Raw genomic sequence first — 15,146 nt, 5'->3', positions numbered from 1 at the left:
TATTTGCCCCGATTTTTAGGTTCACCGCGCCAGTGTCTCCAAATGGAGGCGTGGGTTCGAATCCCACTTCTGACACCATGTACTGCTTCACGGAATCCTTGACGTCTAGCTATCTCGGACGAACTGTCATACGCAAACAGATAGCTTCATTTGATTCTCAACATGTACTCAGACTTCAACATAAACTAGCATTGTGAACGCCCACATAGCTGCGGCACTAAAACGATTGAACTTATTGTTGAAACAAGAAACGAAATGCCGCAACGCTGTCAAGGAAGCATATTTAACAGCGGACAACTAAGAGGTCATGGAAAACGCGTAAGGCAAAAATGCGAAACACAAGGTACAAACTTAAAAAGCAAGTTCTAACAAAAATTAAAAGCTTAAAAGCACGTTTTCAATATTATAACTGATCCAATGCAATTGATGTATGCTATATATAGGCTACAAGTGAAGTGCAATTATGAATTAAATTCAGGATTTAGAACGTGTATGCAGGCTAGGTATAACTGAGACTATTGTGTGTGGAGGGTTATAAAAATTTCCTGTGTTTTGTGAAGCGGCCATGCAGGTTGGATTTTCGCCTCCAGCTGCACAATCTTCTTGAAGCCAGTAAAAGATGCACAAACGCTGTTTCTTGTTGCAGCCGAACGTAAAATCTTCTAAAATTGACAAAGAAGCGACGAAAGCGAAAGCATGGCAGTACAGAGCACATCGATCTTGATGGCAAACGCCGATGAAGCATTACATCCATCTGTGGGTGACAAAAATGTTACTCGCAAACGTCTAAAGTTTCCAAAAACAAAAAGCAGCAGCTTAAATAAAAATATGCAGCTTCTTAAACCCAAACGTTGTAAAAATTTGAAGATCTACAAAGAAAGTGGTTTTCAACTTTTAAAATGTAAGATTTTTTCCTGTTTTGTCTTTAAGATCGTTTTCAAGCATGTCGTTAAGTGTCTATCTTTACTTGGTTATGATAACAAATCGAGGTTAATTAACTTTGCATCATGTACGAACAAGGCTGATTTTTCACATTGCAGACAGCTCAACTTTTCAAATTAATGCATAAGTCATTTTGAAAACTTCATTCCTACAAAAATTGAAACGAGGCCTTTTACATCGTCATTCGAGAGCAATTTACCATCCTAAGTAATGCCTAAGCCGTACAAACTAAACAAAGAGGCTTTAGTTAACCAAACTTCAATAAAACTTGCCTTCTGTGCAAGAATAAGTTTTGCAACTTGATGACTTAATCTCGTGCGAAGTTGAAGTGATTGACGAGCAGTCCGTTACAGCAGCTGACGAACATGATCTTACAACTGTGTTTTGATCATTATCTGCGATTGCGTCAACAATGCAAGATTTGAGGTAATAAATCGTTATTCATAATTCCTACCAGGTGGTAGTCCTCAATATTTTTTATTTTTTGTCAAATTTAGTTGACACAAATTTTAGGTTAGGTCTAACAGTTTGAAAGAAGTCACAGTGACGTCAAAAAGTCCAAGGACTATTAATATATCATCAGCAGTTATTAATAAATATATTAAATGGTCCCCTTATTAACGATTACAATGGAATTTATTTTCACACGAGTCAGTTCAATCATAAACAGCTAAAATCGATTTCGATCAGCTAGCAGCTAGATCATCTTAAGTTCAGCTTATTCAAATAGAAATATTTGAATATATTACTTATTCTATTTGAATAAGCCTGAAGATGATCTAGATCAGTGGTTCCCAACCTTTTTTATCCGGTGGACCCTTTTAGTCGGTATTCAAATTTAAATTCCCCCCCCCCCCTACAAATTTAGTTTGTTAAAAACTTGTTTACATTAATACTTTAATCTAAGTCTTGGAGGATAAACTAAACTTTCACTAGTAAAAAGCTTTTTAGCCTTATTTCTCTTCATACTAAAACAATTTAATTAATGAGAACGTTGCTGCAAAGTAGTTTATTCAAAGAATGCATTCAAATTCAGAATACAAGTCAATGCATTTAACAGTGTGTGTGATGCTTGTGATTTTATTGTTTTAACAACTCATGAATGTGGTGGAAGAGTATTGGAAAAAGCACAACGAATATCATTCTCTACGTCTAATCTGTTTCCAGTGATGGGCATTATCGGCGATAATTTACCGGCGATAATTATCGGCGATAAGTTTTTATCGCTTATCGTTATCGCTCAATTATTTTTTCAGTTATCGTTTATCGTTATCGCCAAAGGCAATATTTGATTATTGCCGATAATCGCTGATAAATTTTATTTCGGATCAACACACAAGTGGAAAAAGCATGAAAAGTAATATTTTTACTAGCCACCTAGTTAATGAAACTAAAATTGAAACCAGTTCTTCTTCAGTGCCTGAAGTGTGTGTGCACAGGTCGTTGTCAAGAGAGGGGGCACGCCCCTCTGCAGCGACGGCCTTGACCACACAATAATTTTTAGAGTTGCAAATTGCAATGCAATGAAATGCATGCAACAACTCTCTTGTTGTTTTGCTGCAATCGGCAATCTTGAGTGAATTTTACCATTAAAATGTAAGCGCAACTCTGATTGCAGCATCGTGCATTTTACCGCACTTTTCAAGATCAAGACTCTGGAGAGTAGGATTTTATTGCATAGGCTTAGATTAGGGGCGTAGCAAGTTAAAAGTTGTTCCTGTTTAAAGTTAAAGAAAATTAGGAAAGGTGTGTATTTTGCACCCCTGAAAGAAAAATAAGCACAACTCAGCCAACTTCCGGTCAACGTGTATTATTTTTCACCCAGATACAGCCAAGGTACTTGCAAACCAATGTAGAAAAAATAAACCACGTACAATAAAAAAATACAGAATAATTAAGCAATAAAAAATGTTTAAAAATGGTCCAAATTACACATATGGTTTGTATTTTGGACCATTGGGTTGTGTATTTTGGACCATTGGAGTATGTAATTGGAACCGAAGTTGCTTGAGGTCTTCGCAATGAAATTTGTGGATGGCGGTTCAAGAATCCCCTCGGCCAACTTTTTCCAGCCAAACTCTTTTCACTGTTGAAGCGGGTATTGATATTAGGGCCTATTGGCAGACGCAATGTCATACGCAAGCTTTCTTAAGTCTGTGGCCCTTAAACCATAAAATCTTGACTCCATTTCCAAAACATGTTTGACCAGTTGATCTTCAATATTTTCGGAAAGATCAAGTTGTCGACCAATGGTTTTTGACCCTTGTGTAGCACATTTATTGGTAGCCTATTATTGACATGTCTTAACAATGTATCTTTGGGAATTTTGAACTGACGCGATGCTGCATAGGTGAGATGACTGGTCCAAATTACACACTGTCGTGCACTGTTAAAAATTACCAACTATGACCTCCATACTTGTTTATAAGTCTTGTAATTGATCACAACATCTCCTTATAGGTTAAAGATAATACCAACATCATATCAGTCTCAAACGTCATGCCAATAACATCTGAGCGCAAAGCAACCAACTCCCCAAAATAACATCAGCATACCCAAAACCACAAATTCCAATCTCCCATCCACGTTTCTAAACCAAATGCGCTGAGTTTTTCACATCCGGGCTATTATTATTTTTTCTTTCAAGCTGTTCAAAAATATTGACAAAACAATTTTTATTTTTTGAGTTAGGGGACTGGTCCAAATTACACACTGGTCCAAGTTACACCACTTTCCCCTATGTATGACCGTGGAGAAAAGATGCAAAAACAATACAGTAGGCCTATAGTTCAGTGCTCTCGCCAGAGCGAAGAAAGTAGGGAGGGGGCAGTGGCGGCTCGTCAGAAGGTGCTGCGGTACTGCAGCACCCCCTAGCGTAATTTCACTTGTTACAAATATAACTTAATGTATAACCTAACCTTTATTGAAAAACCTAACATATGTGTATTTCTTGAAAATCTTCTCAAACCTATCGTCATATCTAGAAAACAATAGCACAAATCACCGCATTAAACAAATTCTGGTACGGAAACTCTGGTACTGCAGTCCCAGTTTCGGCTAGTTTGTGCGGTATTGCGCATGCGCGAATTTCTCACAAGCAACGATTTTGGCTGGGAGAGGGACTGCGTTTTTTGCAGTACCAGAGTTGCCATCTTGTAGTCTTGAAATTTCTCTTACGACAGAAACTGCTGGACTGTAAGCCAGTGGTATTACTATTGGCAACCCTGTCAGTCGAAGCTAGTCAGGCAGCTAAATGTGTGTTCTCCCTCACTAACTTGCAGAGTTGCAGTTGCTTTTTGAGCTGTTTAGAGTTAGACTAATGTAAATTAAGTATTTTTGTAGAGTTAGACCTAGACGTCAGTGTTTTAGACAATTATGATGTTGGACTAAGAACAGATGCTTACAGCATGGGCTACATTGATTTTCTTTAACATTTCTCAGTAGGCTATAGATCAGTGGTTCCAGTGGCGGCTCATGAGGTGTGAAAGTAGTGGTGCTGCGGACGGGCGCAGCCCGGTCGCGTCTTCGCCGAAGGCGAGTAAAACGGCGGGGGGGTCTGGGGGGCCTCCCCCAGAAAAATTTGAAAAATGACACTTAATTTGGTGCATTCTGTGCGCATCTTCAGCTCTAAATTGTCATGAAAAGTTAAGATAGATAAACCTTTTGCGGTTTGAAGTTTTTCCTTTTGTTGGTTTCGTTGCTGGTGTTGGTTTCGTTGCGTTGCTGATATAATTTCCACTATATCGTTTCTTTTGTATTAAGACAAGGAAAAATAAATTGAATTGGTGTATTGGCTGCAGCCATTATTGTGACAGAAAGCGTTGCTAAACACTTTTGCAATGTATTGTTTTGCAAGTAAGTTAATATAGGTTGGGGAATCGCCAAACACAATTAATTAAACTAAATCGGTTCTAAAAAAATAGTTAAAAAAGAACCAAATAACCAAACCTCAAATATGTAGACAAACACCTTTGAAAATGGGCAATTTTTTTGAATTTGGCGATAAAATCGCCAATATGGCAATCCTAGGCGCGCTGTTCAAGACAGCGCCAAAACGACGAACGTTAGCATTGCCAGACTGATAAACTACGTCATTGTCACGTGACTTCGACTTGCTTTGTTTGCTTTTATGACGCTTGCGCTTCGGTGCACGGAAAATCGCAGCGCCTCAGAGCGAAATCATAGCGGTCAAGCTTGAGTGGAAGTCATGTGACAACGAGGTAGTTTCCCTCTCTGAGAGAAACTTTTTTTTCTTTCCTTCTCGCGTTTCCAGTCAACAAACGGAAAGGTCTGCAAACCTAAACAAATTTGATAAAAATAATGAAAAGTCACGACGTGTTTTACGGGCAGAATGAGCTCAAAAAATTGGTCGAGCTGCAGCGCCACAGTTCAGTTCAGTTCAGTTCATTTATTTATTTGTCACAAACACAAACATGAAAAGAATACAAAGTATACAATAATAATCGGTTGTGTGTCATATGACGAGGAGACTGCGAAAAGACCAAACGGTCATCTAGTCAGCAGCCACCTCAAGCTTGGTGATGTAGGCCTAAATAACATATATACAGTAAATACACAAACACACATACAAAAAAAGAAAATAAAGCATTTGGTGATACAGATAGCCTACACATGTTTTCATTATGCAAAAGAGAAAAAAAAAAGCAAACAAACTAAGCAGGTTTACCGTGCTACTGAATGAATTAATTGTGAGCGGAGTTTAAGAGATATCAATCGACAATTTTAATCAGTAAAAAAGATAAAAAGCAACGTATACCAAAGAGATGAGCAAATAGAATAATGTAATTAAATAGACAAAACAGTTATTATTCAACAGTGGCGTTTAAATCAAGAAGGTAGTGTTTAAAGTTTCTTTTAAAAGAAGTTGGAGAAAGACCTTTGAGATCACCTGGGACCTCATGCCACACTTTAGGACCCCTTATTAACATCTGCCTTTTACCTAATTCAGTACGCACCTTTGAAACAAAATAGTTACTGCTGGATGATTGGCGCGTATTGTGTGAGTGGCATTCAGATAGTCTGTGGAAGATATTACATTCCGTTTCTGGTAATAGATTTAAATGGACTCTGTGCATGTATTTTGCTATCTCTAGTTTATAAATTTCTTGTATATTTAACAGCTGTAGTTTTTGAAAGAGTTGTAATGCGTGAGCTGTATAGTTGCTGAATGTCATGGCTCTAACAACTCTTTTATGCAGCTTAAATAAATGATCCAGCGCATTGTCACAAGCTCCACCCCAGCTGGATATGCAGTATTGAAGATGAGAATATATAAGACTGTAATACACAGTCTTCAGTGTGTTAGTATCCACATAATTTCTAAGTTGAAGAATGGCCCAGGAGCCTCTAGCAAGTTTTTTACAAACATTTTGAATGTGACATTTCCAGTTGAGAGAGTCATCAATTAATACACCAAGATATTTAATACACTTTTTTTTTGCAATGTAATTCCGTTTATCGTAACGTGCATCCTTACATCGAGCTTTTGTTTAGTTAGTATCATGTACTCAGTTTTGTTGTAGTTAATGGAGAGCTTGTTCATTTTCATCCAGTTGTCAATTTTGATTAATTCTGTATTGACGTTTTGTTCTAGAGAAGAAAGATTTTTATTGGACATAGTTAAATTGGTGTCATCAGCAAAAAGGCTCACCTGGAAAGAAGAAATGGAAGGAAGATCGTTTATGTAAATAATGAATAACAACGGTCCAAGAGTGGAACCCTGTGGAACACCACATGTTACACTGCGCAGACCTGATGCCATACCATTAATTATTGTGTATTGCTTTCTGTGTGTGAGATAACTTTCTAATAGTTTCAAAGGTAGTCCACGTATTCCATATCTTTGTAATTTCTTGATTAGGATATCATGATTTACTGTATCAAATGCTTTTGCAAGGTCAAGAAATATTGAACAAGTTATGTTTTTTTTATCTATATTTGAAATAAATTCATCGTATATGTGAGAGACAGCGAGTGAGGTAGAATGACCACTCCTGAAACCATGTTGACATGAAGTCAGAAGATCTGATTTGTCAAAATAACTGTAAATCCGTTCATAGAGGCATTTTTCAAATATTTTAGAAATTGGGGAGAGAAGTGATATAGGTCTATAATTTTTACAGGTTTCAAATGAACCAGACTTGTGAACTGGTACAATTTGAGCTACTTTAAGCTGGTCTGGATACGTGGTTTGTACAATAGCCTACATTCATTAAATAAGGTAGTTAAGATTGGAGAAATGATTGGAGAGGACATTTTTAAAAACTTAATTGGTATTCCATGCATCCCAGTGCTTTTATTTGCATTCAAGTTTTTTAAATGTTTTGATACTTCTTCTGTGGTAATAGGTTTAAGAAAAAATGTTTTAGGGTGGTTAGGAATAACTGAGACAGGGTCATGATAACAATCTTGAGATGGAGCAGAAATTTTTGATGCCATTTTATTGCCTATGTTAGCAAAGTATTCATTAAACGAGTTTGCAATAGCAGTAGAATCAGAGATGATTTCATCATCTTCCTTCTTGATACTTGTAGGTGTATGTAGTTTACAACTTTTTTTAAATTTTGTTATGTCATTTATTGTTTGCCATAGCTTAGATGTGTTATGATGAGTGCTATGAATTAATTTGCTATAATGCATTTTTTTAGCTTGTTCTTTAATATGTGTTAGTTTGTTTCTGTACACTCTGTATTCATTTAATGCTTCGATAGTGTTTACTTTTAACCTTGACTTAAATAGTTTGTTTTTGTGCTTAATAGACACCAAGATTGCTTTAGTAATCCAAGGTTTTCCTGTTAATTTTTTTTCTTTACGGGTACGTTTCCTTAGTGGTGCATGCTTTTGTAAGACTGTTTCAAATATACTAATGAATTTGCTCATAGAGGTATTTACAGAAGTGCAATTAATATCAGTCATTTTTTTCAGATTTTCATCAAGGTCACACAGAAACTGGTCAGGATTAAATTTTTTTATATCACGAATGAGACTAGTGTGTGCATTACATTTTGGTTTAGTCAAGTTTATTATTGTAATAATTGGAAGATGATCGGATATGTCACTTAGCAGTATATGAGCTTTCTTATTATGAACTACATCGTTTGTGTAGATGTGATCAATGAGAGTGGAGCTGTGAGATGAAATTCTTGTTGGTTTGTTAATTAGGGAGCTACAACCAGCACTTTCTAAGCACTGCCAGTAATTTTTAACTTTTAAGTTGTGTTCTATCTTTAGTAAATCTATATTCATGTCACCACATATGTAATAAGTGCTGTTGTTTTGATTCAAATTATCTATTGATGCTAACAGGTGACTTTGATATTCACTAAAGTCATAAGTTGGATGTCTGTATATTACACCACAGACCAACTTCTTTTGATTTGCCAGTTGTAGCTCAACCCATAGGTTTTCACAACCAGTAACATCAAACCTAATATCGTTGTTTATATTAAAGACAAAATTTTTATTAATAAACAAACCTACCCCTCCAGCTGAGGTTGGGGAATCATTATGCACAAAGTTATATCCAGGTAGCGAAAATTGAAAGAATATAAATTGCTGAAGTTTTGTTTCTGATATTGCAATCACATCAGGCATTACTTGCAGCTGAAGCAATAATTCTTCCAGACTAGCAAAGTTTTTTGAAAGGCTTCGAATGTTTATGTGCAGTAGTGTAAAAGCTTTTTCCAAATTTAAATCAACTGTTTTTATTAGACAATCTGGTTTGCAGTAATTACAGTCAAATTTTTGGGGTAATCTTTTGGATGAATCATTTACATCGGGATGAGATTGATCAGAAAATAAGCTAGTTAGTTCACAGGTAGGTACTGAAGTAAAAGGAAACATATTTGGATAGCATTGACAGCAAAAATATGGATCAGTGGAAGCCCCAAGGGACACAAAGTCTTCATATTTCATATAGGTACATTTTAAGTGTATCCATTCATTACAAACATCACAGCACAAAGAGTTCTGGTTAGATTTACAGGGTTTAAAACATTTACTACATGGGTACTTTAAGGGCATGGCACCTTCAACAGGACTGGTCAAGGCAATTTCATCAAAACTTGTACCATCATTTAACTTTTAAAACAGTACATAATTATACGAAGATTAAATGTAGCATACAGTAACAGTATTAAAGTTAATTGAGAGCAAGGGTTTGAAAAGGCAACAAAGAATACCTTTTGCTTCTGTCTTCACTTTTTGAATAGAAAATATTACCGTCCATTGTCCAATATGCATATATATTTCCTTTCATTTTTTCATTCTGTAGTTGATTGATTATTTTCATTCGTTCCTGGGTCAATGATTCCGTGATTAGTAGTTGTTTTCCTTTAAGAGCTTTCTTTCTTCTGAAGATTTCATGTTTCACATTATGAGATGTAAACTTCACAATAATTGGGCGAGGTTTTCCAACTTTTTTTGGTGTGCCTTTTAGACGGTGGCTTTTGTCAATCTCATGATTACGAAGATCAAAACCAAGATTAGTGCTGCAAAAGTCTTCAATTTTTTTATCCGTGTCTTCGTTTTCGCTGACTTGAATACCATGGAAGAGGAGACAGCTTCTTCTAGAATATTGCTCAATCTTTTTTTGCTCTTCTTTCAGTTTGTTGATGTCCTTTTTGACGTCTTTTGCAGTGTTATAAAATTGTTGACTTTGTTTTTCCACGTCTTTCTGAAAATCTATTTTTACAGCTTCATATATTGATTGTTTAAACTTGTCATCCTGAGAAAGGAGCTGATATAATTTATTTACAATTGAGTCTATGAAAGTACAATTGTCAGCTAAATTTTTTATTGTCAGCACATTTTCATCCTTTAGTGTTGTTTTGACAATGTTCTTCAGTTGTTCTTGTGTCATTTTATTTAAACAGTTGATCAGATGCAGATAATTATAAGGTTATTGATGGTAAATGTATTTAGGTACAAGTTTATCGAAATCCTATCGATCCATAAACCTTGATTACAAATAGAATGGTGTGCCTTTACAGCACCATTACACGAGCCGCCACTGGGAGGGGGGGCACCTGCCCAAAGTGAGAGAGCACCAAAATGTTAACCTAATGAACAAGTCATAAAAAAGCCGGTCACATAATAAACGCCATAAGTTTTCGTGGGGCAACAATATTATGAATGCGGAATGGTAATTTTGCAAATCGAAGTTAACAAATAACTAATCAACATAATAAGAAATCGGTTTATAAAAAGAGGCCACAGAGACAAAAAAAACGTAACAAATAATAACTTAGTGAATTTGAATGAAAAATCATTTAAAATTCAGCCAGAGAACTGGGAAACCGCTGCAAACTCACTCAGTGGAATCCGAGGATCGGAAGCTCAGGGAGTTTATCAGAAAGTTTTTGGCATTAAATGGCTAATTTTAACATTGAAAAATCCGATATTGTTGTTCCGACATAAGTTTCGTTTGATTTTGCGTTTTTTGGAATTTTTTCAATTATTGCTCACTTTGCTGTAAACAGCCCTTGAAGCAGAAAGCAAAATACAAAGTTTGGAATTTTTCATGGTATTTTCATTTGATTCAATTATTTTGCCTACTGCACGTAAGCGGCAGTGTAACTCAATTGATAAAAGCATCCAACTGGTGTCTGAAGGTATAATTATAAGCACGGCGGTTACCTCAGTGGTTTGATTCTGGATCAAGAGGTTGAAGATTCGATACCCACTGCCGCTGTTGCGATTCTATTCATGCAAAGCTTACAGACAGTTTTGTCCCTTTACAGTAGCTTATATTATGTTCGATTTTTTGTCATGCTTATGAAAACAGTTCGTGCTGCATGGGATGGGGCAGCGCTAATCAAGAAAAAAATTATCGTTATCGGACATTATTGGCGATAATTTTATCGTTTATCGTTATCGCTTAACTTTTTTTTGATTTATCGTTTATCGTTATCGCTTTAGGCATTTTTCGTTTATCGATTATATCGTTATCGCTTAACTGAAAAATGAGTTATCGCGCCCGACACTGTCTGTTTCTCTGTTTTGTTTTCATTTGCAAGAGTTGAAAAACCTGATTCGCATAGATAAGTGGAAGCAAACGGAAAGATACTTCGAATAGCTTTCTCTGCCATTTTGGGATAGGCTACAAATTACACATTAATGGCCAAAATCCAGTGATTGACTTTTCTCTGAATAAATCTCTTGCGCGAGAATCCGTTTTGAGTTTTAAAAATTCATCCTGCAATTTATCGGGAAGTTTTTCCATCAACAATGTGAATGAATTTCGTATTAAATCAAGCTCATCGTCATAAATTTCAGGAAAATATCGAATGAATTCCAATTGTAATGCTGTGACTCCTGTGAGATGTTACAAAATCAAATCTTTTTCCAACTCTGGAAGAACTTGTTCTTTGCTGTCAACAACCCGCACCGATGATAATTCTTTAAACATGGTAACATGTTCAATTGTTCATTCTAACTTTTCTCTTTCAATTATCAAGCTAGCTGGTGAAAGCTTCCAATGCATCTTTAAATGCTGAACGGTACTGGCATCTGCTCCTGGAAGGACCACTCAAGCCAGGCTGGTCGAAAGGTAGAGGCCAGACAAAACGTAGTCACCCTACGACCAGGACAGCAGAGCCTTCTAGCACCTTTAAGACAATCTCCTAATGACAGTAACATAAATCAATCACTCTCTTCCAACTTGCCTTGAGCCAGCATGGAAGCAGTAGGCCTACAGCTTGTAAATTCACATGGTATCAATATGTCAAGGGCTCATGGATACAGATAACCCATATTGATGCGCAATCTGCTTTAACGGAGATGACGATTGAATACCGTATAGCCTATTGATTGAATACGTTTAGTTTATTCAATGTACCAAACCACCAAACATATCAACCTAACAAGCAAGGAATCTAATCCATCTGTCATCATTCAGCAATGAAATTAATTCCAACTTTATTTAAAGGTCAAAAAATAATTTAAGCCCAAGCACTCGCTTGGTTACGTTTCCTCTTGAAAGCCATCGAGTACTTGCATGAAACAAAAGTAGGCCTACGTGATGGTCTGCATCCATGTCAGTACACAGTTTCTTAAATAATCGGGAGTTAATCTAATAATAATTTCCTCTTTAACGCTCTAGTCTAGGCCAACTTACTAGGCTTAAAAAGGTTGACAATCCTAAAACCAAAATCCCCCGGAATATTGCAAAATATCCCCCCCTAGTGGGGAATCCCCCCCCCCCCCCCCGGTTGGGAACCACTGATCTAGTTGCTAGCTGATCGAAATCGATTTTGGCTGTTTATGATTGAACTGACTCGTGTGAAAATAAATTCGTTTTTATTACAAGACATGTAACCGAGTCGTTCATATCAAGCATTGTTGTGGGTTTGACACCTGTCAGAAGATATTTCATTTTCTTGATTTCCGTACGAACAAACTTTTTTTTTTGGTTTGTAACGTGGAGATTTGATTTGTGAGGTAATAATACAAATTAAAAGCTTGGCTAAGGAGCCTGTCAATCAACATTCATGTTTCAATAAGTCAAACAGAGTTGGAATGTGGATAACTTTTACCGAAGGTTTCATTTCAGCCTGGAACTCAAGTCAGATTATAAACCCTTTTCAAACCAATAAGAAAAATATGACTAGTATGACTAGCCGAAAACGTTAGCTTATTGTTTTTATAATGTTAAAACTTAAATGTAGTGTTGTTGCTGAGTTGTGTCTATTTATGGTTTAAAAAAGTTACCTTTCTACCCAAATTGTATCAAATTAGATTCTCATAGAAAGTTTAGTTTGGAGCCGAGAGTAGGCTATCGCAAATGTTATCATAGTCATTGCCGAGTAACTTTTGAGCTAAGTCTGATAATAATTAGTGAATAAAAAAATTACAGTAACCTTTCAAGTGTACGTAGCTCCACACAAAATGAAAGTCGCATGACTTTTCTATCTTTTTTTTATTTGTTTAATGTTTGAAAAGACATTATTGACGGTAACTACGGACAGTGGCCAGTGTTTCGATCTTCCGAGCTCTTCGGCGTAGTAAAATGAAAGTTGAAGTTTTGAACCCCTTCATTTTCTTTGATATTCAGCTTTGTGATTTCGACAAGAAAGTATCAAGAATATTTCAGATAATTCTCACCAAGAAAGATCAGAGACTGTTTAGCGCGACACTGTGGAAACTTTGCTCTATTACAAATAACCCGCTATTGATGATTAGGCCTTGGCTATGTTATTGTTAGTTATCAAAAATCTAAAACAAATTGTAAAATGTATTACTTTCTGTAAATAACATTGTTGATTTTGACATAAATTGTGCAAGATGACATGACAAGAAACATAATTAGCTAAAAGGAGCAAGAAGAGGTTACCGGTTAGCATTTGTTCACAATTTGCAACTAATCAAAAAAGAAAGGTGAAGAACCTGATGGCATCTTCGTTGAAACTTAAAATGCATCTGTTAGAAAGTAAGAAACAATAGGATTGCAAGTAACGTAGAGGTATTGATGTAGGGTAGGCGATGTGGCTTACTTGCTGTTGTGGCGTGCTAAGCAGAAAATCTGTAGCCTACTGTAACTTTTCAACACATCAACTTACTTATGACTAATCTCATGAAAATGCAATATTCTTTTTCTTCTTCGCAGTTAATCAGTTGTGATTGATTGACTGGCTTACTGCCGCAGCTCGTGGAAGTCGTGGTATTGCCACATTCGTAACAATACAGTCCTTTACCTAAAAAATATGTACGGTACCGATATAACAACAAATAGTATTTTGGAAGCTGGAAAAATGATAGCTGCGTTATAGTAGGACGCAAGTACCGTTAACAGGGGTGTCTAGGACCAGGGGGTACTTTTAAATCCTGCCAGGATGATATTAAGGGCCCGTAACCTTTCCAAGGGATCCAGGAATTTGATGAAACCTCAGCATATTTTTCAGATGTAGGGCCCAAATTATCCTTTCAACGGCACTGGTAGGATGATTCGGCAACTGGTGATTGATAAGCATGTAGACAATCCCATTTTGTAGGGTAGCGAAAATAAACAACCTGATGTAAAATTTTTATGCTTGTCGCATTCTCATCCCACCTGAAAACGCTGGGCTACGGTACGGTAGCCTTCTTAAAAAAGACGATGCAGTAATAAACCTAACAAGGGTAATTCACTTTCCAAGTAAACTAAGTTAGTCACTTACATGGAGAAAAAAAAACTACAAGAAGAAGAACGAAAATCCAACGCATGCCCATATTTCCTTATTGCAACTTTGATACACTGCAAATTTATAAAAAGATAACTCCATATTAGAATATTAACTAACTATCTCTAAAAGCCGGTGGACAGGCCAAATGAGCAACTTATGTACAATTGTAGCCTTAAGGCACCCACAACCAAACTACTATAAAATCTGAAACCTCAACCTTCTCCATTAAGGTAATGGGCCTTAATTTTCAATTTCAAAATCTAAAAAAGCGATGGTATCATTGGATTTTTCCAAGTGTTTTTGGGCAAGGATTTCGAAAATACTTTCATTGTCGAATATCTCGAAAACTAGAGCCAATTCAAAAAAAAACTAAGTGCATTTTCGGAATCAGGGGCCTTTAAATACTCCAACACGACTCTCACATGCCGTGCCATTAATTTTTTTTTGTTGCCTTGTGTAATTAAGAAACTTATAAATGTAAGGGGAGCATGTCCCCTTGGCTACGCCTATAAACTGCATATGCGATCTCAAAGCTGCAATCCTCAGCTTTACAACTGAGTGCAACACATAGCCTACATCGTTTAGCACGTTCAAAATATTTTGAGTTTTCAAACCCATTCCAGTTGAAAATCCTTCCTCACCAAGTAGCCTAAGTAGTGGAGAAGAATGTCAAAATGTTTAAAACTTTGCCAGTGATGGTGCATTGCTGAATTAGTTGATCTAGATCTGTGTGCTAAAACTTCACCTTCTTTCGTTCGTTTAACCTGAGGGTGATTTACTCTTTCTTCACTGGAAGATTACCATCCGCAACATGGCTCTTATTCGATGAAAACGACTACAAAGACGATGAAAAAACACTTTTTTCTGTTTGAAACGCAACGAGCTGGCTGGTCAACAAGTTGGTTCAAGTGCCCCTGGATGTTCGACTTCAACACATCTAGAAGCTGTTGACCTTCCTCATGGTTATCGAATAAACTAATCCAATATTAAAAACTGTGCCACAACTGATCTCGAGATCTTTCT

General features: G+C 36.4%; 1 protein-coding gene across 1 annotated transcript; it reads right to left on the bottom strand.

The window, feature by feature from the left end:
- Positions 1-173: 173 nt before the first annotated feature.
- On the bottom strand, positions 174-14,196 carry LOC145765661 (uncharacterized). The gene is made up of 4 exons (XM_082577483.1): positions 14,118-14,196; positions 13,521-13,655; positions 1,215-1,337; positions 174-754 (listed from the first exon to the last, which is right to left on the bottom strand). Exons 1-4 carry the CDS (start codon positions 14,167-14,169, stop codon positions 663-665), a joined length of 402 nt encoding a protein of 133 aa, XP_082433609.1. The 5' UTR covers positions 14,170-14,196; the 3' UTR covers positions 174-662.
- Positions 14,197-15,146: the final 950 nt, after the last annotated feature.

This window comes from Aplidium turbinatum, chromosome 2 (assembly GCF_918807975.1).
Source record: "Aplidium turbinatum chromosome 2, kaAplTurb1.1, whole genome shotgun sequence".
Taxonomy (NCBI): Eukaryota; Metazoa; Chordata; class Ascidiacea; order Aplousobranchia; family Polyclinidae; genus Aplidium; species Aplidium turbinatum.
This window is presented reverse-complemented; position numbering and strand designations above follow the sequence as displayed.